The sequence below is a fragment of the Talpa occidentalis genome, unplaced genomic scaffold, assembly GCF_014898055.3.
Source record: "Talpa occidentalis isolate TD23 unplaced genomic scaffold, MPIMG_talOcc4v2.1 talOcc4.13, whole genome shotgun sequence".
Classification (NCBI taxonomy): domain Eukaryota; kingdom Metazoa; phylum Chordata; class Mammalia; order Eulipotyphla; family Talpidae; genus Talpa; species Talpa occidentalis.
The window spans coordinates 13,006,326-13,033,751 of NW_023601322.1; the positions used below are offsets into that span (position 1 = coordinate 13,006,326).

Below are 27,426 nucleotides of genomic sequence, written 5' to 3' on the forward strand. Positions count from 1 at the left end.
TTATTAGAGGGCCAGTTTCATCATATGTCCTAGTATTGGAATATTCATGTCCTAAGGACACTTGCTCCTCTTCCATTTCCATTTCCTAAAGCTCAGTGTTCCTCAGGCCCAGTACATATTTCACATGTAAGTCTAATCATCTTTGGCTACTAAAATGGAAAGTCCTTTCAAAAGGACTTACAAAAGAGAATTGTAATTACAGCACTGACATTAAACACAGAAACAAGTTTTTAAAACAAACAATAAAATAAGTGGTTGTAGTTGTTTTTCATTTCTAAATCAAGGAGGGAACATTTTTTTTTCAAGTGATGGGTAAGTTTTATAAGAGCAAACACAGAAAATATGTAGAGAAAAATTACAAAAATACTAAGTACTGTTACAGATGACTGGATTGGCATTTAACAGGCTGAAAGGAACCAAATCAATCTCAATCTTGCTGGGGTCAATTCGGGTGCTCAAACCAATAAAACAATTTTTTTCTTTATGTTTGTATACTAGAGGTGCTAAAATATTAACCAAGTCTGAAATGTCATGCACAGTGAAACCATTTATAAATATTAAAACACATTAAAATACTTATTGTACCAAAATCCACTTAATAAAAATCTATTATATATGTAATAAATGATTGAGACAATATTAAAAAGAAATAAAATATAAAATACCATACCTCTACAAAAAAGGTGGAGAGTCAGAATTAATTAAGTAAAGATATTTTTTGTATAACCTGATCATTTTAATTCCAGGATTGATAAATAACACTAGAATCAAAGCAGCTATTAGAATAAAATAATACAGGTATTTGAAAATAGATTCATATAATTTTCTTGTAATAAGAAGTTATTGTTTTCCTTCGAAACCATAAGATCTAATCTGTCCCATACAGTTCACAAAGCTTTGAACTAAAATATTTAAACAATACAATTACAAAAAAATTCCAATCAATATAAAGAGATAGTAAAATTGGGAATATGATATAAAATTATAATTGTCTCATAATGAAAGCAAGATTGGTTTTGCACATGTATATTCAGTGTCTAAGATTTTTTAAATTCACAATATCATCAATTCAGCTTTTTATTCTGTAAAAACAGGTTGAAAAGCACTCTGAGTATCTGTACTGGAATAAACTGTACTAGAATAAAGAAAATTTATATTTAAAAGCTTACCAGACATTTGTTCTATTACAAAGACATGTTCCGGTATTCATGTGCAGTGTTTTGTAAAGTACTTTATTTCCATTAGCATTATAAATTTTTGTTCTTCAGCAAATCAGCAAGAGACTAATGGTACAAATCAATATCATACTCTTCATTGCAACTAATATTAGGTCATTTATTATAGCAAAGGCCACTGGAACCTCAGCTACAGGTATATCAGGCATTTCAATTTGAAACCATTTTTTTAAAAACAATGTGTCACAGGATAAAGAAGTGTATATATAGGCATAAGAATTTCAACTTTTTAAAGCTGTTAGTTAAGTGTACCAATACTTCAAAGAAAGTCAGCTGTGCCCCCTAGAGGCCTTGCCACCAATTACAACTCGAGGAGAGGTAACCAACTTCTGCAGCAAAGGGAAGGGGAGACATGTGAAAGAGAAAAAGAAGGGGTCACGAGAAAAAGTAAAATGATTTGGTTCCAGAAACTTTTCTGCAGGGGCCAGTGAATAACCAGAGTCTCCTTGGTGAAATGAGAGGGAAAAAAGCAGGCAGGGAGCTCCACACTTGATGGAACACCTCCACCCCCCAATCCCTCACTGTTAAACAAGGAACAAGTTACCTGATACTCTGCGCTTTGCTTTGTTTGCAAAATGGATAACCGTCCCAGGGTTCCTATAGATGGGCTGAAACCAGACTGTCAGCTATATTGTCGCAGCACCTTAACACAGAGGAGTGCCTCCATCCTGAGGTGTGAGCTCCTAACCTGCAAGCAGTTCTGTTTATGACTTAGAAGTCTATGTAACCAATCGATCCAGTAATGCTTTCATTTTTAATTTGCCACTTTGCTACTGTAATTTCCAAGACTTATAAAAAGGATATAAGGAAAATTATAAGAATATTAAATATCACTTGAAAGAACTCAAGTCACATGGAACTAAAGGATTTTCCTTTAGATAGTTGTGACCGATTAGGAAGAAATTTCATTGTTATTCCATTAGGTTAGTAGCCAAATATAGATAAGTAGAACAGTTTAATGCTGTTAAATACATGATCAGTCTAAAGTGCTTAAAATTAAGCCCAATAGCTCTGACACTCTGGAAGAAAAAAGAGGAACAAATCCCTTAGGTCTCAATGAAACACTGCAAACAGATACAATATAGAGACAGTGTGCTTTGCATAATATAGTTTGTCTTAAGACAAATCCTTTCTGCCTCGCAATATAAAAATTCACACAGAACATGAAATCATTTCTTATGTAGACCACACAGTCATAAATTGACACCTTCCCTTTCTAATCACCACACACAGTTATTTCTCATTGGCTGCATGAACACAGGAAACACGATGCTGGGTACTTCTGAGGATACCTCATCCTTTCATTTCAGTTCATTCACAAAATAGATGTCCATCACAAAACGGGTATTTTAGAACTAATAGTTCTTCATGAACAACCAAATGACTTTTCCTGACTTTTCCCCAAAATTGGGGAATTAGAATATGAATATGAATTAGAATATGAGCCCCCCCAAAAAAACAGATACACCCGGAATGTAACAAAAGACCTGAGAAAGTAGTCAAGTAAGCAGAATGTGAAGAGCCAGCAGGGAACCACTAAGTGTTTACATAAAGCTTAGGGATGTTTTTCATCAGAAAGTACTTACTCCTAGCCAATTTACTCTTATTTTATATTTGACTCAAATAAGATTGGTTATCTGACTTCTACACTCCCAAAACACTGGAAACAGTAAATTAGAAATCAGGGCAGAAGCTACTAGGGTTGAGATAAAACAGCCCAACAGTAATAAAAATTGGTAACAATTACTAGACAATAACGAGGAAAGAAAACTATTTTAAAAATAGGTATATGAAATGCAAGAGGCTTATCAATCTGGGTTCTTTTATGGTCAGATAAACAAATCCACTCTCTTCAATAAACAAGTGGTGAGAATTTTACAGCATGGGCCAACACAACAAATCTGGCTACTGAGATGCTTGAAAAGCCACAGACATTTTGTAGTGTTTAAATAGCCAGTTTTTAAAATCTGAGCATTTGATTTCAAACCCTGGGTTACCCAGAAAAAAAGCATTCTATAAAAATAAAATGCTGTGTAGTTAAGAATTTTAGGGGGTGGGAGAGTAGAGGAAGAGGACTCATTCACATAATATTCATCAATACCCTCCCACCCTCTCCCATCAGCAAACTCTGCAAATATTTTTCCTAGCAAAAAATGCACTAATACTTAAATTATTTCTACCAGATACAATATACTGTTCCACTAACTCTGTAATATATAGTTCCATCTTACCTTCTTGTATATTGTTGGTCCATCCACATTTGTGCTCTGAATGACCACTACTTTATAAGCATCAGAAAAGTGACTTCAATCCCAGGTTAAAATAGATACTACAGTGTGGCATGTTGAAGTCAAACCCAAAACATTTACTAAGAGTATCGTTCATTGAACAAAGAAATCCTATTCTCTTTCCAAAGGGGATAAAAGACCAGTCTAACCCTGGTAACCTTAACACAAAAGGAAGCTAAAAAGGCAGGGACTCAATAAGAACAAAGGATTGTTCTTTCTGATGACATCAATACGTATTAAACACGATGTGTTACACATCCTTCTATCAATATCTGAGATGATAAATTTGCAAATTAATATATCGGCCATAACTGCATAAAATTACAAGAGTATCCTCTTTAGAAGAGATTTTGATTTATAGAATGGTAGTGACTTTTATGTGTTTGATGTTTCTGAAATTAAAGGAAGAGATGAGCTACTGTGAGCAAGCAGAATACAACACAAGAAATAATTACACTTGTGACCTTATGCCCTATAAGGTCACTGCATCACAGGCCAGAGGAAATCAGGAACCATCAGCATTTACCTCACAGTAGTCACTGCCTGGAATGAAGGGCAAGTGTGGGTATATTTCATAAACTAGCAGGTGCTTGACCTCATAAAAAAGTCAATCATCAAAATGCTACATGTAGAATGTCACAAATAAGAGACACTTAAAATTGAGTTCTGCAAAGCATCTTGCCTTCAAAATAAACTGAGACAACTTACATTTTATCTTTATCCACATTGTAACACAACAGTTTCAAAAAATAACATAAATCCTTCCATAGTAAGAATAGCCAAAATAAATTTTAAAAAGTGTTTTGGAACATGAAAGTAGTTACAAAGACATCCTAATGGGCTGTAATTCAGAAAATAGAATCTTTATATTCACTATTTTAAGTACATATACATTACTTATCATTTGACTACTGTTACCATTAGAATAATACACTTATCCTCAAATTTTCTATCAGAAATTAGGAATCAAATGTTTATATACTGACTATATTTGTAAAGGATAAAAGAATGTGTTCTCACTGCAAAATTCTTGTATCATTCCACAAGGAATTAGTTTTATGAAAATTTGTGAACTGGCTTTCCAGTTAAAGTTGGCTATTGCTCCTTTATTCCTTCCCAGTGATTTCATGTCTACTGACAGAATCCCTGAACAACATAAAGCAAATTCTGAAACAGTGACCATAATGTTAGAAACCAGTGTAGGAAGGGGGCTGCCAGCCAATAGGAACGTGAAATATGCGCTATCCTGCATGCCGTACAAAAAGTTTCTCCTTTAATGGTCTCAACTATCCTAAGACACGCAAATGACTCTGGCCCCTTGCTTTCCTGAAGTTCTCAAACAAATATCCAAAAGCCTTCCACATTATTGCAAAATGTGCCTAAAGAAAATTCCAGAGGAACCCATTCAATATGACCAGTTGATTGAGTTGTCATCTTAGTCCTAGCTCAATCACTTAATGACTATGAAATCAGAGAAAGTTACTACCCACTTTAAACCTCAGACTTTAAATCTCTAAGATCAGCCTAGTATGACATTCTGTTCTTCAGTAAAAACATTTTCTGAGTTTCCGACAAATATCTAAATAAGGGACTCTTGAACCAGTCATAAGTCAGGAACTGCCAATACTGCTTAGGTGATTATTGCATATTTTTGAATGCTTCAGATGATTAAATGATAAGAAAAGGCCTGATGACTGGATATTTCCCAGATATATTGCTTAATAATTTACCCATTTTGATGATTAAAAAGGTTTCTATGCTCGAATACCTTTTAGGTTTCTAAAGTAAAGCTTTATGCTATAACTTGTTATAATAATCACCTCCGGAAACATTAGTGACAATGGTAGCAGCGATTTCACTACAAGCATGTTGATGGCAGGTGTGGGCTGCCCACCAGCTGGCTCCATAACCTTCTGATCCCTTTGGACAGCAAATCTGTTCAACAGCCCTATGTGGTCATTCCTCATTTGTTGTGTGCTTTCTTCTCCTTTCACACATTCAGAATCCCCACTCCTTTAGCTTGACATCCTTTTATTAAAATAGAAAGCTCCCAGTAAAGCAAACTAAAGCTAATTTTACACTCAGTCAATGTGAAAGTTTCAGAATAGATTAGTATATTATATCAAGAGTTGATGGTGTAAGATGATTTGGTTACATGTGGAATGAGTGTTCATTTATTCTTTCACTAAAAATACAATTATGATAAGTGAAATTGTAAGCCAGCATTCAGTTAATTGATAAAGTACTCCAAGATACTATAATGAAATACTAAGGATTATAATTACCTAGATGAAAAGATTTCAATTTTAGCTAAGAGCAACCTAACTTATGCTTTTTTGACAATGATGAGGATCACAAAGAGTGATTTTCTTAGTTATTTTTCTGTTCTATTTCACTGTTGTTGGATTTAATATATTTGGAAATGACACTATCATTTATTTACTTATCAATTAGCAGTATTAACTAAGTCAACTATCTACTCACTCTTCCTCCTCTCATCCCCATTTAAGACCTCAGAATGCTAAAAGAAAAGGAAATAGGGGTGAAAAGAATGAGTAGTGATAGTCACTAAAAAATGGGGGCCTTCAAAAAATTCAAAAAGTTCATTAATTTCTTAGTCTCAATTAACGCCTCTGGGAGGACTGAGGAAGAAAAGCCGGACGGCGGTGGTGACAATAGTACCTACTTTACAAGGTTATTGCAATGGTTGAAAAAGACAACACAAACCAAATATTTAGCAAAGACTGGCCGAGAAGGTGTTCAATTAGTGGTACATATTGTCATTATTTTACTAATTCTGTATCCTCTCTAGACCAACTAACAGACCTCTCACCTAGCAAAGTATTCATTCTTTAATTCATTGCTTCAGGGAGTATGTGTGGCTGTATTATGCCTCTACTTGGAGCTAATTCATTCTCTTTTTTCCTGAAAAAAAAAAAAAAAAAAAAAAAAGAGGCTTCCACCACTATTGTTAATGGTACCTCTCTTCCCAAACAACACAAGACTATAATAATCTTTGTTTTTTTCTTAAACCTTTATATGCAATTTGTAATCAAGGCTTAAAATGATCTTTATTCTACTCAATCTATACTTAGGTCTGGGTGTCACATCCCTTCTGCAACAGCCTCCCTTATACTGACTACTGTCCTGGATTCTCCCGCACTATGCTAGTCCATAAAATGTCTTGAAAAATACTTCACAATATTTCTACAATATAATAGCATATTCCTTTTGAAAGAATCTTTAGTGAATTGCTATTTAGTTTCACCTTCAACCTAATCTATAGTTTGTCCTTAAGTTTGGGATCTTCTATTGATATTTAATAAGGTTATGATGAGCTGATTAGCTAATTGTATTTTGGGAGTTATTTTATGAAGTTGATAGCCACAAGTTACTGAACAAAAAGCACTATTTCATACTCTCCAAATGCTCAAAAACAGTTTTATCCTAATCTTAATTTTTACTTTTTTTAAATAATTCTAGAAGTTTATTTTTTAAACTTATATTTACCCAAGAACTTTAGTACTAATACTTAGAGTCCATGTGTCTAAAGACTCTGGTTTTTAGACTTAATTTCCTTTTATTAAAATTAAAAAATTCCCACTGCACAAATGCACCTATTCTCTCAGTAAATAGTCCTCTACTTGAACAGATTAATGGATTTTAACAGAGTTGTTTATGTGCGATATTTTAGTTATATGTCGAATATATAATTACACTGTTATAGATTATAAATGCATTTATTTAACAACTATATAGTGCTTACTATGACCTAGTCACTGTTCCATGTGCTTAACAAATATTAAATCATTCCCTACTCAAAATAATCCTATATAGTCTTACTATCATCTTCATTTTTTCTGTGACAAAACTAAGGCGAAGAAAGGTTAAGTGTTCAAGTTCATTTACCTAATTAAACAACTATAGTCACCACTGGCAAACAGCTATAAAAATTATAATCTTCTCTGAAGCTTGTTTTCATTTTCTTTCATGTATTGTCTGTCTTGGCATATTAATGAGAAATCCATTACCAAGAATAACTTGTATAGGCAAAAAAAAAGCTCGTTTCAAATGAATCCACCTAAAATCCAGGTCAAATTTTCACAGTAAAAAGTTATTTTTCAGTTTCATTGAAACTGTAAGAAAGTGAAACTGATATAATCTTATACACAATATAATTTAAAATTTTAATTCTGAAAACTCATGGACTAATAAAGAATGAATTGGAGGGCCTCCCCGGTGGCACAGTGGTTGAGCGCTAGGTTGCGAAGCTGCCTGCGGCCTCTGTGGCGCCGGTTTGATCCCCGGCTGCTCCCCGGCCACCAGAGGAGGGTCCCACATGGCGCGCAGACCTCTCCTGCCACCCACTGCTCCCCTCTGCAGTGTACTTCGGTCCTTCTGCCTGCTCTGCTCCCCGCTTTGGCTCTGGTGAATTCTCTCACCCTCCCGCGCTTCTGACTGTACCCAGTGCATGTATAAACAAAACAAACAAACAAATAAATAAATAAATAACATGCCTCTATAAAAAAAAAAATGAATTGGAGATGAAGCACACATTTTTCAAGAAGAAAAAAATAATGATGGCCCAGTTGAAGCCCTTCTTCAACTCACATTTGACCTAGCAGCATTATTACAACATTTTTTTATCTTAAAGGAGTGTTTACTTATTTTTTTTAGATTGCATTATTTTTATTGAGGTAACGTTGATTTGCAATGCTGTGTATGACGTAGGGTGTGGGTTCACCCCTCTATTCATGTATGTTACCACCACTCCCGCCACCAAAGTACCCATGACCTTCTAATATTGGGTCCCCTCCCCCTATGCTCCTCCCTCTCTCACCTTCCCACTCTAGTAGCCTCAATCCTACAGTCAGATTCCTGCCTGCTTTGGTTTAGTTTTGTCTGTTCCTTTGTTTATTACAAACTTTTTATTTTGCAAAATATATTCAAGAATGTCAACATTTTCCACAAGGCCTTTCCCAACCCATTCAAATCATACTCTTCTGAAAGACATATCTGTCAAATTCCTTGTTAATTTTCTCTTTTTCAAGAGCACACCCATCTCTCTTTCTACCAGATCCTTGTTTTTTAAGGATTCACAATTCCAACTTCAACTTGCAAAGGCTCTGCCTTGTATTTGCCCGTGCATATCATTAGATCATTATCTACCCAGTCAGCAGTACAAGTGCACTGCTGCAGTGGGCAGAGGCAGATGCGACTGTTAAATAAGGCAGGGCTTTTGACTGGGGATTCATTTTATAAGGAATCAGTCCATTCATGAAAAATTTGGTATTTACATAATTCTTGGATTGTTTGTTTATTTTAACACCAAACCCCGAACTGCAGAGATTTAGAAAATGCATGAGCAGAATTTGAGCCACCAGTTTTCACTGTAAGGTAAACAATTTACTAGTGTTGATAGGTAAGGAGCATGTACAATTATGACTTTGGGTAATTTTTTCTACATGTGCATCAAAAGCTTTGTAGGAAAGCATGAGGACTCTTACGGGATATGACGTGGTCCATATACTGAGGTAAATAAGGAGCCCAGGCGTCAATGGCTTCCTTGCGTCCCGCCTGCTCAATTCTTCTCAGTTCTGCCAGGAGGAGGGCTTGAGCGGCTTCTCGGACCTTTGAAGTCCACAGACCCAAATGCAACAAAAAGAAAGCAGATCAGTTGGTGAGGTGCTTAAAAACTGAAAAGTTCACAATGAAGGAAAACTAGAAAATATAAAGACTACCTTTATTTACATGAGAAAAACTACCAACCAAATTAAGCACTGAGTGGAATAAATTGGATGCTAGCAAATCATGAAAGACATTTTAATTCATGATCTCACTGAAACATATTTTAACACTAATAGGTTTCTGTTAGCACATTCAATCTTAAGCTTTCGGTTAAAAATTTCATTTTCCGGGCCTCCCCGGTGGCGCAGCGGTTGAGTGCTGGGTTGCGAAGCTGCCCGCAGCCTCTGCAGCGCTGGTTCGATCCCCGGCTGCTCCCCGGCCACCGGAGGAGGGTCCCACATGGCGCGCAGACCTCTCCTGCCGCCCGCTGCTCCCCTCAGCAGTGTACTTCGGTCCTTCTGCCTGCTCTGCTCCCCGCTCTGGCTCTGGTGAATTCTCTCACCCTCCCACGCTTCTGACTGTACCCAGTGCATGTATAAACGAAACAAACGAACAAACAAACAAATAAATAAATAAAACATGCCTCTATAAAAGAACAAAAAAAAAAAAATTAAAAAAAAAAAATTTCATTTTCCAAAGCTGTCAAAACATTCTTGATTTTAATTTAGCATTTTCAATTTTTTAAATTCACACATACTATTGACAAAAGTCACTTAGAACTATTAAATTTATTCTGTTTTAACTTGAAACATAGCCTTTTCTAGTGAATTTTTTTATATTATATATGCTAAACAGGTATTATTTACTAAACACTTAGGATAAATCCACACAATTCATGTATACCTATGTTTAAACAAATAGTTGTCAACAAACAAGAGAACAGCATTAATTCTATAGAAGGGAACTATTTTTTAAAATTACAGTATTTTTTTTTCCAATGTGACATACAATTTTGTTTTATAGTTTCAGTTAGGTTTTTCTTATTTTGACAAAAGTATCATTGAGGGGACAAAGAAACTAGTCATTTGTTCAGTAGTGTACCAGTCAATTTACTATTTGTATTTGAAAAATAATTTAGCAGTATCTGATAAGCGTTTGAACCAAAATAAGTTTTTTTTTTTTTTAAAGAGGCATGTTTTTTATTTATTTATTTGTTTGTTTGTTTGTTTGTTTGTTTTTTATACATGCACTGGGTACAGTCAGAAGCGCGGGAGGGTGAGAGAATTCACCAGAGCCAGAGTGGGGAGCAGAGCAGGCAGAAGGACCGAAGTACACTGCTGAGGGGAGCAGCGGGCGGCAGGAGAGGTCTGCGCGCCATGTGGGACCCTCCTCCAGTGGCCGGGGAGCAGCCGGGGATCGAACCGGCGCCGCGGAGGCTGCGGGCAGCTTCGCAACCCAGAGCTCAACCGCTGCGCCACTGGGGAGGCCCGAACCAAAATAAGTTTTTAATTATAACTGGCCTTTGAGGTGAATTCAAATACTATTCAACACAAAACCATGAAAACTTTAATATGCTGCAATCCTACTTGGAATTGGAAGGGAGACCAGGAATGGTCAAATACTTTATTTATGTTTGGTAAATTAAAAATTTTTACCTTTTTTTTTAAAAAGATTTATTTATTTATACAAGAACTGGGGTATAGGTCAGAGGCAAGGGAGGGTGAGAGAATTCACCAGAGCCACAGCGGGGAGCAGAACAGGCAGACAGACCAAAGACACTGCTGAGGGGAGCAGCGGGCAAGGCAGGAGAGGTCTGCCGTGCTATGTGGGTTTCTCCCTGGCCGGGAATTGAACCCGTGCTGCAGAGGCTGTGGACAGCTTCATAGCATGGCGCTCAACCTGCTGCGCCACTGGGGAGGCCCAAATTAAAAATTTTGAATGGCACAAATTTCTGTATCTACAAAGGTCAAATACCATAATAAGGAAAACTTCTATAAAACATTTGCAAGTCCCTGGTGATGTTATATTCTAAGCAATATCTAATACATTAACACAAAATAGTTATTATTTTTTGAGCTCCTACCATGTGTCAGCCTCTGTACTTCCTGTTTTACTTGCATATCTTGCTTGATCCTAATAGCAATCCCATGATAATTATATATTGATGCCCACTTTACAAATGTTCTTCAAATAAGTTAAGTAAATTGCCCAGGATCACAAAGTTAATAGTTAGCAGAGCTGATAGTTAAACCTAGGTTTCTTCTAATTCCAAAGACCTTCTTTTATTATAACGCAGACTCTACCTTTGAATTATGGCTATTTGCTTAGATTGGATGTGATTATATCTGAGTGTGTGGTTTGGGGATGGATGTAGGTATATGTGCATGTGTGTAAAAAACAAGTGCATGAGAGGCAGTCCACACAGTATATGAAACTTTCTACCAAACAAGTCACTGGATTAAAACAAAAAAAGTGAAGAAACAAGCAATCCGGAACACTGCCGTGTTGTGTGTACGCTGAAAATCAAAAACCCATGCAAACAATGAATTTTTTTTCAAATTTACATGAGTCCAGTGCCTTTTTAATGTTTTTCGTTTCTACCCACAGCACCACAACATTACCTCCAAGCATCGATCCTGCCACCTGCGAGCCAGCATTTCGAGAAGAGGGGGCCGGAACTTGTCCAAGCCCAGCAGGTCCGGCAGCATGACACAGTGCATGGCGGCCAGCTGGCTCCACCCTGTTGAAAGGCAACATGTCACACACACTTTAGACGTTGTGGAAGTCCCCTTTCAAAGAATTCTCTTTCTATAAGTATACCCAACACACACACACACACACACACAGAGCAAGTCTGATAAGTTATATTATAAATGATCTCAATTTATTATTAGACATTCTGTACAAAGAATTACAGCAAATGTTTTTCATCTCTAGATCATGTAACTGGGACTTACAAGAACTCCCCAAGTTTTATAACAAAAATAAGTTTTCTCATAAAGTATGTAGATGTCCACCAGGAAAACACATTTCTAAATAGTCTCTCTAAAAGAAAATATACATTCAGGGATGGGAAAGTATAGAAATAAACATGTACTCGGCCTTGACATTTAAAAGCACATTCACTTAAAAGGATATTCACAAAGACATGTGAGGACAAGCTGGTCTCTAAGGCCTGCCCACCTGTGTGTGTCACCACTGTCAGTCAACAGAGATTACTTTCCTTCTCTGTCAGAGGGTCTGTAACTAAGGCACTTAATGATCCCATTTCTTAGAAAATGAACCAGTCATTTAATCACAAATCATAACTGAAATAAGTAACATAACACCAATTTTGAGAGGAAAATTGAATTCATTCTACAAAATAAAAACCAGACATTGCAAACTTTATAAAATTTTGAGGCTCACTAACTATAATCTGAGGGAATAAAAGTTATGTTTCCCAAAATCCTAATTCACAATATGAAACTTGGTTTTATAAAGAAGATTTATGTAACTGTAAACTATAAATCACAGTAATATTTAAAAGTATTGGTATCCAGACATTCCCAGGTAATCATTTCATCCTACTTTAAAAGTTATGAGAAATACAAACACAATAAATGCCTTCATTATCTATGAAGTCACCATTAATCCACAATAATTACTATTAGCTCTGTGGGAAAATATTTAAAGACAATTAAAACTGGATACAGAAAAATCGTTAACTACCATATTACATTGTGAATTATCTGTGATCATAGGTATTTTGAAATAATCTGAATGTCATCTTATACAACAACAATAAAAACCCTACTGTAGAATTCAAAATGTTTGCTGGGATTGTTTTTAAAAAAAAAAAAAAGTGAGCGGAGACAAGCCTACCTAAAGATTCATCCTTTCAGCAAGGAAATTCTCATCAACTCAGAATATATAATCATATTATTTAAGATGACTAGCCTGCACATCTTATGTTGTAATTTATTTTCAACAGAGGTGTATATATGTATGAAGTACAGTTATGAGTAAATGTTAATGTGTTGATTCTCACCTAGGTCTCAATTCTAATGGCTAATTTTTTAATTAACAAATGTGTATGTTTTCTAACAGTGTAACAAATATGACCCTAATTATTTTTGCTACAGTCTAGCCTACACATACAAACCTTAGTACAGATCTGTGACAAGGAAACTAACCTAACACAGCAATACTTTTAAGCGCCTATGTTTTCTTCCTAAAGGAATAGGGCTCTGCACTTTACAGGTTTTGCACCATTATTTCCATTTGAATGAAATGATAATATAGCATTTCAGTGAAGACACAGAATCAATAGAGATTAGAGTTAGAGATGAGAGTTTGGGTTAGAGTTGAGATTTTGTGAAGTTCCCCCTTTGTATATTATGCAAAGGTGAAGCTTGAGCCCACCATGAAGAGAGCAGATAAACAACTCAGAGCTCACAAGTTCTACTAAGCTTCCAGACAGTGTACATGAGCCCAAATGACTCTCAGGGAACTAAGGTTCATGGATTCCACTCAGTTTCTAGGCTCCAAATGTACTTCCTACTAGTATTACTCCACCGGGAGAGTAGGGTAGCCAAATACATTTTTTTTTTTTCAATTTAAAAATGGAAATTATGGATTTTTGAGTTGGCCAGAAAGAGAAATAGTAAGGAGAATAAGTGAATTCCTATCTGTTTATGACTGGTGATAATCATCAATCTGAAGACTTTGCAAATGAGAATGCAGATTAAGAGGACCCATCAGGTTCTCCTCTAATCAGTGCACCTAGTGTATGAAGGGGGCAAAGAATGTCACAGAGTATTGATACAGGTAAAATAAATTAATTGGCTCTGACACTAGAGGCCAGAGGCAAATGCCATCATGAGAAACGGTCTACCTTTGAATACCTATTTCACATCAAAGACAAGCATCTCTGCACTTCTTTAGCAGATCACAGGAAACACGGTCTACATCAGCCAGGAATGACCTTATACTTTTACAACTGGTCCTTGACATTGACATTGGCAAATGCAGATATAAAATTGAACCTTTAGGGTTGTACACATAACAAAGCAGGTGAATGTATAAATCAGATTAAAAGAACATGTCATATCAGAATAAAGCACAGACTGAAGGATAGTTGTTAGGAAGTTGAGAGTGAATACCTTCATTTACTAAGAAACAGGAATGTAAAGCAGGAGGAGGAGCAGGGTCACAGCCAGAGTGATCAGCGTCAGACCGAGCAGAAACGACAGGCACAGCAACTTGCAGAGGGAAAGAGAAGAAATAAAAAGGAGAGAACTGAGGTACAGCAGTTTCTGAAAAAAAGCTCAGTATTAGTGAAGAATGAAAAACAAAGTGGGCAAGATATAGGAAATGTAGAACTAAAAAATGATGTTTTAATCAGAAAGGTGTGATTGTTAAGGATTACAGAGGGGAAATGGTATATTTTATTGAATAGTTATCACAATGTAGTTCAAATTCCTCTTAAAATCAAAAATCTATTTAATAATATAGTTGAATGATAGGTCAGCTAGTACAAAAAAAAAGTTCTAAAAATAACTAGGGCTATAATGAAAGATGACAATAAACATATTAAGAATTAGCAAATACGTAATTCAATATTTAGAATACATCTTCATAGGTTGTCGATTACATTTTTTTTCTAATAATTTACTTCCTAAAAGGATGGGCAGATTATTTTTTAATCTCAAACCAATATCCCTGAAGATCATTTCAATTTTATACCCTCATATTATAAAAATTCAATTTAAAATATACCAACTTATACAGAATATGAATACTATACTGAACTCTCGTTAAATAAATCCAAATATAGGCTCATTCTTTGCAGTATAAAAAATATATTTATGCTGCAAATGCTTTACAGTCCAAAAATAATTACTGTGCATGTTATAATCCTTATAGAATAGATGCAAATCACCCCCCACCCCTATAAAAGTTATGTCACCAGAAAATGTTTCAGCTTAAATTATCATATGAAAAGGCAAAAGGACCGTATGGCACAGACATTCTACAACTGGAGGTCAACGTTAAGATTTAGAGGTCACCGTTTGACACTTCCTTCCTATGGAGAAATTACCATATGTCATGCACAAGCATCTTCAAATTAATCCCTCTCCTTTCTTCTGTCATTGAACAGCAAAAGGTTTGGGCTCCTGAACAGATTAAGCATTGTCTGCTGAATGATATGTTTGCTTTTCATGCAGTGAAGTTCTTTTGTACCTACAGGACAGCTGCATGACAACAACTTTTCATAATTTCCACACGAATGCATCATAATGACAATCAGGCACGTGTGAGCTAAACAGTAGAACTAAAAGAAGTACATGAACAGTAATAAAAACCAGAAAATCCAACTCTGTAAACCTAAGAAACAGATCTTGAACACATGAACATTTTAGCTGGGAAATTATAAATTTTTATTATAAGAGAACTGTTTTTAGTTCTTTATGAAATTACAATTATTATGTTACCTTAGAAAAGCAACAGAGTTGCTCCTAATTGTATACTTCATGAGATCAAAGAATTCCACTGTTACCTTGCAAAGAAGTTCCAAATATTTCTATAGTCCATTGAGTATTTTTCTTTTGATCATTTTTAATTATAATTTCAGTTATTATGGCCTAAAAATATTCATTTCCCCATGCAAAAAGTAGATAAGCCATGGTGGCAAGAAATAAATTTTCAGGTTACAGCTTTCATCTACCAAGATTGTTGAGAAAGTTCCTTTGGTGGTTTCTAACACCAACAATTAAGACTTTCCTCTAATTTCACACTTTAAAAGGAGAAATTATTATTATACTTCAGCTCTGTCTGGTTTTATCCTTAATTCTTTTTTTATTTTTTTTAAAGATTTATTTATTTATACAAGCACTGGGTACAGTCAGAAGCGTGGGAGGATTAGAGAATTCACCAGAGCCAGAGCGGGTAGCAGTACAAGCAGACTGACAAAATACACTGCTGAGGGGAGCAGTGAGCACGGCAGGAGAGGTCTGTCACACCATGCAGGAGAGGTCTGTCACACCATGTGGGACCCTCACCGGTGGCCAGGGACCGAACCAATGCTGCAGAGGCTGCGGGGAGCTTCGCAAGCCCAGCGCTCAACCACTGCGCCACCAGGGGAGGCCCTTATCCTTAATTCTTAAAGGAAACTAGAATGACAGACTGAGGAAATTCAGTATAAGTAAATAAAAGTTTAGGACTGATAGCTAAATCAAATAAGCAGTGGAAACTATATTCTCTAAGTCAAATCTAAAGGTCGTTAGAAATGTTTCTAGCAAAATTACTACAATATATTATGAGTTAACAGAATAATGTTTAATATATGTAACTTTTTAACGAGAGAAATAAACAAATTCTAGGTATATATTTGGTGTCCTATTCAAATGACATTGCATATAGAAAAAGACATTAATACCTTCCTTTAGTAAATTTGCTGGCCATTAAAAGCAGTGCAATGAAAGTCAAGGAATAATATTTTCTATAATTGAAAAATCTCTGCATCACCACCAAAAAAATTAATTTACTCAGACTACCTCATAGGTGAAAATACAGAAACTAGAACTTTCATAACTGAGACTATTAAAATGAAAGTCCGCTAGAGCTTTTAAAATAGTCAACATATAGGGAGGAAAACAGGAACAAAAATTAGAAGGAAAAAGTACCACTTCCAAAATGAAAAGCCCAAGATTTAAAGACAAATAATAAATCTGAAGAAGTGATGTATAGCACTGAACAGCAAAGTTTTATACCATAAAGCATAGGCATGCATTTGACTTCTTAAAACAGAAAGGCTGCTGTACCTACTACCAGTTTGTTCCTTATTAAAGATTAGTAAAGCACAGCTTCAAAATGGTGACCGAACTGACACCAATAATAACACAAGTTCTCTTATTTTACTTGGAAAAGTCTTTAAAGTAATTTTGCGGCTAAGAGCCTCTTTAACTACTTACTCTTACATGAAAAGACAGATGAAACTAAAGCAAATTGTGTGATTGATAGATAGATAGATAGATAGATAGATAGATAGATAGATAGATAGATAGACACACACATATCTCTTCACATACGCTCTGGCTTCTCTTTATATAGCATATACACAGTACTCAATATTACAATGTATCCATAGTTTCTGTCTTTGAACAGGAGTATTTAAGTCTTTGTTTGAGATCTGATTCTAAACTCCTTTTATCCCCACTATCACTGTAATATAAAAAATACATATAGGACAGAAAGCTAACATGCTTGGGCACAAGTACTTGAGGTGCTTTCCACATATTGGTCCAAAATGTATCAGCCTCCCAGTACAGGAACACAAGTAGCCCTTTGAATACATTTTGAAGAAAGAAAAAAAAGGAATCTAGAAAGCACAGAAAACCAAACACAATATGCAAATTACTAAGTTTTTTTCAAAACTTAACACTAAAAAAAAAAAGAATAAAATTATTTAATGATGAATCATCATCTAAAGTGCTATATGGTAACATAAAACTTTAAGAAGAAAAGGATAGAGAAGGAGGAAGAGAAAAATATATGAAAATTAGGCAACTTTGTAGCGCCACTCAGAACATAATATAAATGCAAGACACACAGGGTCCAACTAATTCAGAGATCTTAAAGGAACATTTGCCTTTTCATAAACTTCCTTTGTGTCTTAACTTTTATGTTGCAGGTAAATGAACATCCCAGTCATCTTTTAAATCAACATGAAGCATTAACATAAATTAATCCAACAGGATAAGGAAAAAGATCATCCTTAAAACACTGCAAATGGAGAGCATGAATACCTAAGGAAGCGTACAATAGGGAGCAGAAGGCAGGCAATGGAAAGGACAAGGATAAAACAGAACGAGTTTTATGAATGCCCCACGATGGCATTCTGATAGACATATATCAAGATAAAATACAAATGTGCTGATGTTTTAAAAAATGCATTAACGCTACTTAATCTCCAGATCACCACTGAATTACAATCAGAATTGGAAGAAGTTCAGATATAATGATAAGTTTATCCTAGCCAAATTTTATTCTGGCCAGAGTTGGGGAAAAAAAAAAAAAAACAAACCTACCTTAAAATAGATCCTTATTACTAATAATCAAATTAAACAAATGAATGAAAACAAAAACCAAGCAGAGAGAAAGTTACAACATAAACACCAATTTGAATTAGACATACTAAAGCTATTAAAAGTTTCCCCTTCATTAAATTAACTTGGTACCTACCATTTGCTAGTTATTGGTCTAGGCATATTAAAAACTCACAAAGAGGGTGCCAGGAGAACAGTAGGGAATAGGGGGAAGGTGTACAATGGTACGGTGAGGGATAGATTTGGACTTTTGGTAGTAAACTTAATGCACTGTGTACACATGTTGGTTAATAATTATGCACATGTTATAGTACAATGTTGTTTCAATTTTAAAAAACAATATTTTGCATTTTCATTTCAAAAAGTCACAAAGATCAGACAAAGATGCACCCTTAAGATGCTCAGAGTCTGGTAGGAAAAGCAAGTAAGTAACCAATTAATAAATTATCATAAACTGTCCTCTTCTAGATTTTCTCCACTAAATATAAGCTTCTAAAAGGCAGGGATTTCTTTTGTCAACCCTTACAGTCTCAGTTCTACTTACTGACATATTGACTCTAGAAGCATAAAAAGAACTTATCTCTAGATTCATTCAACAAATGTTTATTGTCCAACCACGTGTAAAGCCACTGTTCCCAAAACTTGTAATAAATCAGTGAACAAAAGAGAAAAAAAAACGTTCTTGTCCTTTTAGCTTCCAAGGCAAACCAAAGTCATAAACCATTTTTTAAAAGGCACTTAAGTTCAGACAAAATTTTAAGGGGTGCTTAGGTCCATCCATTGACCTGCTATATGTACTGAGTCTTTCCTCACAGGCCCTGGAAGAGGTTTACAAGAAACTATCAGGTCATTTCCATAAGTGATTCCTGAGATAATTTAACAATGACGACCTCTTCTAAGGCCAGACAATTTACAAATAATGCAACATAACCTTAAGCACTACAAACCTGGACCAGAGACTTACTCCCTGAGATTACTGAGCTGATGCAGAGAAGTACAGTGCATCAGAATGCAGAAAAGCCTATAGCCGGCAGCAGATTTAGGGCTGTCTGACTGTGAACAAAAATTTAGTTGTTTGACACCTCTGATCCCTGTTCTCAAGTGAGATGTTTTATAAACTGCAAAATAGTATCTAATAAATATATACTGTCTTCATCAAAAAGTCCATGACTGTCAGTAAATGTCAATTACTGGCAAACACTGAATTAACTAGGCGACTGTTAGAAAAATTAAACCTCTGGTGAGGTTTCTTATGTGGAAATCATTTTCCGATGAAATATCCTGATATTGCTTATGAGAAATTATGTTAGCTATACATCAACATCATCTTTATTCTCTGGCCCAAATGTCTATGAAGGTCCAATCCTCAGCTAACATCTTTATACCATATAGATAATTTTGTCCCCGAACAAGAATTAACCAACATGTAAGTGACAGTTTATCAAAAAGGAGCATATTTATGTTTGCAACCCAACTTGAAAGATGGATTGTCACCAACACACACTACAGCAGGAGTGGGAAAAGAAAACACAGGAAAGAGGAAAATGTTTAAAAGAGGTAAACGGTGTCTGAGCAGAAAGATAAAATATATAGCAATATAACAGCTGAATTACAGTCAGAGGCCTTATTTCTTACCCTAAATTTGTTGTGTATGTTCATGGGTTAGTACTTGATGTATAAAAACTTCAAGAGAGCATACATCTGCAAGCTACTTAGAGCACACATCTCCTAATCTCCCAGATAGAATTGTCTGGAGGAAAAAAATGCTAAACCAATATTTTTGCCAAAGAAATAATCACATCATATTTTCATTTTAACATTCAAAGAGAAAGTAGGTTTCATAATGTCACCCTGAAGGATTTTACCTTGTAACTCTCACAGCAGATTGCTGACCTACATTTGCTCTAAAAGGCAAGCATCTGTGCTATTCCAGATGGAAATTCCTACAACTGTTACCTTAAGTAAATGTTTTAGAAAAGTCTCAAATCTCAGTGGCTTCTTCAGTGTTCTCAAAACTCAGTGTTAAGGCATTCCAACTTTATTTTTTTTCTCTCCAACTTTTTTTTTTAATAATAACTTTTATTTTTATATTCCCCATACAATTGCAACCCCCCCATTCTGATCCCAATCCCTCCCCTCCCACCCCCCACCCCCCAAAAAGTGTCTCTGGTTCATAGTTTTTTGTTGATTTTGATTTTCACTTTCTTATAGTTATTCATTTTCCTGGTCCCTTATTTAAGTTTTCTAGATTCCTGCTATGAGTGAGACCATCCGGTATTTTTCTTTTTCTTTCTGGCTTATTTCGCTGAGACATTCCAACTTTAAAATCCTTGGTCTAACCAAGTGAACAAGTTCGATACCACAATGGTAGAGAAGTATTTAAGTATCAATAGCATCATGACAATATCACAAATTACACAGGATCACTTGTATCTACTATGATTGCAGAGGGTGAAAAATGAATCAAAGAATGAACATCGATGATAAAGAATGATAATGAAGATAAGAAAGAAGATGACAACAAATAATGTCTATCAGGAATCAATCCTAGATAAAGCTTTAAACTAGCCAAAGGAAAGAGTAGGCGGTGCCACTTCGTATTTGTATTGGGTAATCTGGAAGATATTTTCAATGCATTTATAAAATAAATACATGTTATTGGAGAAAAGGCAGAAATCTAGAGTGAAAAGATACTGATTGTATCCTAATCACACCACTATAATGTAAACCATTTCCCTGTCTCCCTGAAATATGCTCTAAATATATTAAAACTCTACAAAACAGAATTTTCACATTATAAAAATAATATACTTACAACAATTTATTCATTTTACTTATGATTTATTTAGTTGAGGTAATATGAGGATGCCCATAGTACATCCACCAGCAAATCACCCCCAGTTCAGCACAACAGTCCATTGTGCTTCCTTCCCTCTTTCCCTTAACCCCCCCCCCGCCCCCCGACATCCTCTCCCCATTCTGGATGCTTCAGTTCGGTAGTCAGCCTTCCAGGGTTAGTTTTTAAGCTTGTCTTTATCTGACCCTTAGTTTGGCTTCCCTGCATTCTACATACTAGTGATACCCTCCAGTACTTATCCTTCTCCTTCTGGCTTATTTCACTTAGCATTATTCCTTCTAGCTCCATCCATGCTGTTACAAATGGCATGAGTTGTCTTTTTGATCACTGAATAATTTCCCATTGCGTATCTATACCACATCTTCTTGATCTGTTTCTGGGTATTTGATCATTCAGGAATACAACTACAAGATGTTTTTAGTTTATAAAAAATCAGAGTTGTTTAATTCCATTTTGTGCTCCTTTCTTGGTATATACTTCACACATATTCAAATATGAAAAGTTACCTAACCAAAACTATATGAATCTTAAATAACTTAATATAAATGACGATAAAAATATATAAATTTTATAAGAGCACAAGGAAAGGGAAGGAGAGATTGCGTGCACTGGAAATGAAGGTTGAGAGTGGTGTAGAAACTGTGGGAACTGATCTCCCATAATAATAAGGAGCCCACAGACAGACCTGATACTGGAAGTCAAGCACATCATTTGAGGATATTAAAGTAAGTGCCAAATAATCAAATAACTAAGAGAAAAGTACCTGTGCTTGGAAAGGAGAAAATTCTCATATGAAGTTAGAAGCCTATTGTTTACCTAATATCTCACAGAATTATTCATTCACTCTTAAAGTCCTTTGAAAAAAAACAAAGGAAAAAGCCTCCATGGTGGTGCAAGGGGTTAAGCACAGCACTATGAAGCTATCTGCAGCCACTGCAGCATTAATTCGATCCCCAGCCAGGAGCTACCCACATGGTGAGGCAGACCTCTCCTGTCTTGCCCGCTGCTCCCCTCAGCAGTGTATTTCAGTCAGTCTGCCTGTTCTGTTCCCCACTCTGTCTCTGGTGAATCCTCTCACCCCCTGCACCTCTGGCCTGTACCCCATTCTTGTATGCATAAAATAAATATATCTTTAAAAAATAAAAAAAAAACAAAGGAAAAACGAATATTCTAAAATGTCATCATATGCCAGCAGAACCTCCATTAACCCACCTCTTCTTTCTTGCTTTCTTTACTACTTTTATCATTATGTGAGTCAGCACCAAGTCTTGGCATGAGGAAAGCTCCTAAGGAGAAGTGATCTCCAACTCCCAATTCCAGTCATTAGCTCATCTGTCAGTCTTAAAATGATTATAAAGGAAAATAAAGGGAAACTCAACCATCCTCCTCTTCTACACCTTAATGAAAAGCAAAGCTATAGAGAAAAGTTATGGTATAAGATGATTTAATTAAAAAGCAAGGGCTTTCATTTGTGACTTTCAATGCATGAACTATGGGCAAATGGCAGAGGAACAGTCATTGTGTGGAAATTGGAATTAAAACATTTCTAAATGTAGTTTAAAATCTGTATAACTTTTAAACTCAAGATACACATAATTAAGGCATTAGTGGTGCCAAGTTAAGGTGCCCTTAATGCATAAAAATTAGGCCAAAGACAGAACAATGAAATTATGTTGAAATATACCCATTTATCAATTTCTAAATAAATCTGATTTATTTTTAACTGACATCTTAATCATCCATCTTTACATCTGGATTGTAACAACTTTTCTCTCTTTTAACAACCTGAGACAAATAAAATGTTATGATAATACATAGGCTAAGTCTCCTCAATTTCTAGAGCTGAAATGTCATGTCAATTACTTAATAAGATTTAGTTTTATCCAATTATCCAGCTTCTGTGTATTTACCTGAAAAATACGAAAACACTAATCAGAAGAGATACATGCACCCCTATGTTTCCTGCAGCATTATTCACAACAGCCAAGAGTTAGAACAGCCTGCATGTGCACTGGCGCAGGACAGGACAAAGAAGGATGGTGTGGACAGACACAGGAATCCTACTCAGCCATAGTGAAAGTTGAAACAACAGAGATAGGACTGGGTGGGTGACGGCTCGTAAAGTCAGAGAAAGACCAACACTATGATTTCACTCATGTCATACAAAAACAAAACAAATAAACTAAGTAAAGCAAAAACAAAGCTGTAAGACGAAATCAGTGATTGTTAGAAAGGAAGGACGAAGAAGGTGAGTAAATTAGCTAAAGGGGTCAACTCTATGGTGACTCAATGGATGGAATTAGATTTTTAGTGATGAAAATAATGTATTATGTACAGATGTATATTATATATATATATATATATGTGTGTGTGTATATATATAATGCTGACATATAATGATGCACTCCTGAACCTATAAAATATAAATCAAAGCAAAAAACCATTATAAACCAGTTACTTTAATTGAAAAAAAATTTTAAGGTATTTCCACAAACAATATGGAAATATTCAAAGTTTTTACTATACTATTATTTTAAAAGAAAGAATTAAGATTACAATTACGAATGACTGATATAATAACAATAAGGGACCATACATTTAAAATTTTATTTAATAAAGTTTTCTTTTGTAATAACACTTTAAAAGATAATGTAATTTTACCTTGTTTAATCTGTCCTTGTACAACATTACTGGAAGTTGGGGGAGAACCCTTTGCTTTAGAAAGGTCTGGGGTGCTTGGTCTAGGCGGCCTTTAAAAAACAAAAAAAAATACATATATAGATTTATATTTTTTGTTTATAAAGCCACTTAAAATATTAAACTTTCTAGTTCCAAATGAAATGCAAAAAAGAACAAATAAAGAACATTTCAATTCACTGTTCCAAAAAGATGGGGGCTTTGTTTTGTACCTATTAATATTTTCCATTTCAAATTTTAATATGATAAATTAAATAGTAAGTATCACATAAAAATAGTATCTACAATTTATGCTTTATACTAGCTTAATAGTCTTACTTTAATGTATTATTACTGATTGATAAATATAATAATTAGTCCTTCATCCCTCATTATAATGCGCTGAGATTTTAGCCTATTATATATCGTTGTGCAAATAAATTCAGGGAACAATACACACTGGGTTTAAAAGTAGTCCTAAAATGTGAAAAATGTAGTAAGACATGAAGAAAGCTTGGACTCTAAAGGCAGACTAAGTCTGTTCTGAATTTTGTCTCTACCACTACCTAGCTGTGTGACCTTGGGCAAGTCACTTCCTCTCTGTGTGTTTCAGCCTCCTCATCTATAGTAAGGGATAACATAAGTACACTCTTCATAGGATCAAGAGCATTAACGAGATAGTATCCACCATAGAGCCAGAGACATGGTAAGTGCTACTTCAGTATTTGTTTGATTAAAAAAAAATTATTAATATGATCAACTTTCAAAAGTATATAATAAAACCAGTTTATAAAGTTGTCTTCCAGATTTCTGAAAAAAAGAAATAGCAATTTAGCTTAGGTATTCTAGAAATATTAAAATACTCCTCTTTTGTACTTAACAGTCACTTTCTCTTTTACCTTCGGAAAATCCTAATTATACTTCACACAGGTCTTTCATTCCATGAGTCATAGTAAGAAGCATTCAATCAAATATACATTTTTGGATAGAATGTTACTGAAAACTTGAAGCAGATGCAACGCTAAGATTATATTTATGAAGAACTAATCTATGATTCATTTATTAAAGCTAAACTGTGACTATGCCCTCATTCCAAATGCTTTTTTTAAAGAGCTACTAAATATGGCTGAGCACAGAATATACTCTGTTTCAAATACTGTATCCTTAAATTTAAAGGAGAAACGAATAACACAAACACATTAAAGTGTGTAGAGCTAAAAAAAAAATAGTAAGAAACAGTGACAACAGGAAACAGATTTTTCTTAAACATAAGAATAAAATCAAGCTCTCGTGGTCACACCTGGTAGGGCCCTTCTTCATGTGATCACCAATAAAAGTGGCATTGGTCATACTCATTAAGGTATTTGCCAAGGATATGATAGACAGGAGATGTTGGGTGGTGACAGCTCGGGACACCCCATAAGTTCCTTTTCCTACTCCCTCTGTTGCTGGCGGCTTCCTTCCTACTTCTGCTTCCCCGAGAGGTAGTTTACCAGCAGCTTGATTATAACCAGGAAGCATCAGGCTCATATGACCTCCCCTGGATAAGAGACCGAACGACACCGTGCAGTGGGGCTTCAGCATTCCAAGACGATCCAGACAGACGTCATCCAGAACTTCGTTCAGACCCCAGGCGTGAAGGCAGGACATGAAGAGTTTGGCTGTGTCCATAGTTAAATTATATTCTAACAGGGTCAGTGGCTTCGATTTGCTGGCCCGGTACTCAGGGTCACTTTCTTCCCTTCTCTGCCGCATTGTCTCCTCGTCCTCCTCGTCATCGTCCAGGAGATGCTCCTTTATGTTCTCTTTGATGGTCTCTTTCACTTGTTGGAAGAGGACTGCTGCTCGTTTTCCAGTTAGGAAAGAGCCCCCTTTGTCTGAACCGCCAGATGCTTTTTGCAAATTCTCCGGGGAAATAAGTGCTGTGTTCGGCCTGGAGGCTTCCTCGGTGAGGAGCTGAATAATCAGCGCTTCCACGTCAAAGAAGAGCACGTGTATATCCGGGTCTGTTAAGTTTGTTTTTATTGCTTGAACCATCAGGGAGTTATGAGAATATTTAGGTAAATTTCCCTGCAATAAATATTTTTAAGAGAGTGTTATCATTAAAGTGTTTGATCTCATATATTCCTTAACAAGCAATAAACAGTCAGAGGAATTTAAATGCATCTTAAACTGCCTTGTAAGGTGCCTAGATCATTAAAAGTAACTCAAATAACTTTGCTAATGATCAACATATAAAAGATACGGACTTAACACAGTTAAGAAAAAAGGTATGCTAGGACAACTATAAAATTGTCAATTTTTAAAAAACAAGGAAATAAAAAAGTTTACTATTGAAGCAAGGAATCTCTTTACTCCCTGAGCAGATTAAAAAGTGTTTTGGTTACTTACGTGCACGAATTATCATTCAACCTGAAAGGATAACCTGTGTATCACGACACTCATCCTTTTAAATTAAATTCCTACTTTACTCACAAGCTCTCCCTGTTCACAGATTCCTTTTCCTCAACAGAGAACATGTTCAAATCTAATTGGATTGGAGAAAAAGCGTTACCCTCAGACCACACGTCCTCCTTTCTGTCTCTCCCTCTCCTGTCCCTTATAGTCAAATTTATTGAAAGTAGTAATTCAATGGAAATTTTCCAGACCCTCTCCCCTTAATGCTCCAGAATCTGATGCTGTTTTTTTTTTTTTTTTTCAGAGAGAGAGAATGAGTAAATAAAAAGAAAGAATAGACTAGAAAGTCACCCCTCCCAGCTTCCAGAAAGTACCTTCTCCTTCTGACTGCCTCATGTGTCTGCTGCCCTGACAACTTATCTTCCAGCCACACTAGAACTCTGGGCTGCACGCTAACGGCTCTCCATGTCCCATCAGCAGTCAGACTGGTCTCCTAAGGTAGTTTCAATCCTATGTCTCCAACTGCTTCTTCTTGGACATTCCAGAGAATCTCATCTTTAATACGGCCTGATCTCCACCCTCCCCTAAACCTACTGGACTCCCGGACCTATAGACCAACTGGACCCTCCCTTCGCCCACCTCCTCGCCTCTAAGCAGGTCTCACAGCCTCAGTCTACCCCTCACCCCCACCCAACCTCCACTGAGCCACAGGGCTTCCTCGAAGCCCGAATCCAGTCATGCCACTCCTCTGCCAAGAAACTGCCATCTGGGCCTCCCTGGTGGCAGAGCGGGTTGAGCGCAGCACTGTGAAGCTGTCCGCAGCCTCTGCAGCGCCGGTTCAATTCCCAGCCGGCTGGCAAGGGTCCCACATGGCGCGGCAGCTGTCTCGCCCGCTGCTCCCCTCAGCAGTGTACTTCCGTCCTTCCGCCTGCTCTGCTCCCCGCTCTGGCTCTGGTGAATCCTCTCACCCTCCCGCGCCTCTGGCCTGTACCCCAGTGCTTGTATAAATAAATAAATCTTAAAAAAAAAAAAAGAAGCTGCCATCATCATGGGGTATTAAGCAAAATACAAAATTACTTTAAAAACTAAATAAAAATATAGGCAACCATATCTGATCTCAGGAAGAGAAGGGGTTTTCCAAATATATTAAAAATAAAAGTTCACTGCCATGAAAACATTGATAGGCATGAAAGAAATGGGAATAAACTGTGCCAGCAAGAGGACTGATGAAAAGCTATAATCTACATAACTATTTCTTCAAATCAAGAGGGAAAGCACCAATGTCAAATTAAAGGGGGGAAATAAGCCATGGCTAA

General features: G+C 35.9%; 1 protein-coding gene across 2 annotated transcripts in view; it reads right to left on the reverse strand.

The window, feature by feature from the left end:
* WDR7 (WD repeat domain 7) overlaps positions 1–27,426 on the reverse strand; it is a 286,826-nt gene that overhangs the window by 182,177 nt on the left and 77,223 nt on the right. Inside the window, exons 16-20 of one of the 2 annotated variants that reach the window (XM_037508477.2) lie at positions 25,014–25,783; positions 23,699–23,787; positions 14,236–14,334; positions 11,713–11,831; positions 9,031–9,154 (exon numbers count right to left, since the gene is read on the reverse strand). In XM_037508477.2, the coding sequence (XP_037364374.1) occupies positions 9,031–9,154; positions 11,713–11,831; positions 14,236–14,334; positions 23,699–23,787; positions 25,014–25,783 (1,201 nt within the window). The remainder of the gene's footprint in view (positions 1–9,030; positions 9,155–11,712; positions 11,832–14,235; positions 14,335–23,698; positions 23,788–25,013; positions 25,784–27,426) is intronic. The other variant, XM_054694021.1, reaches the window with a different exon arrangement.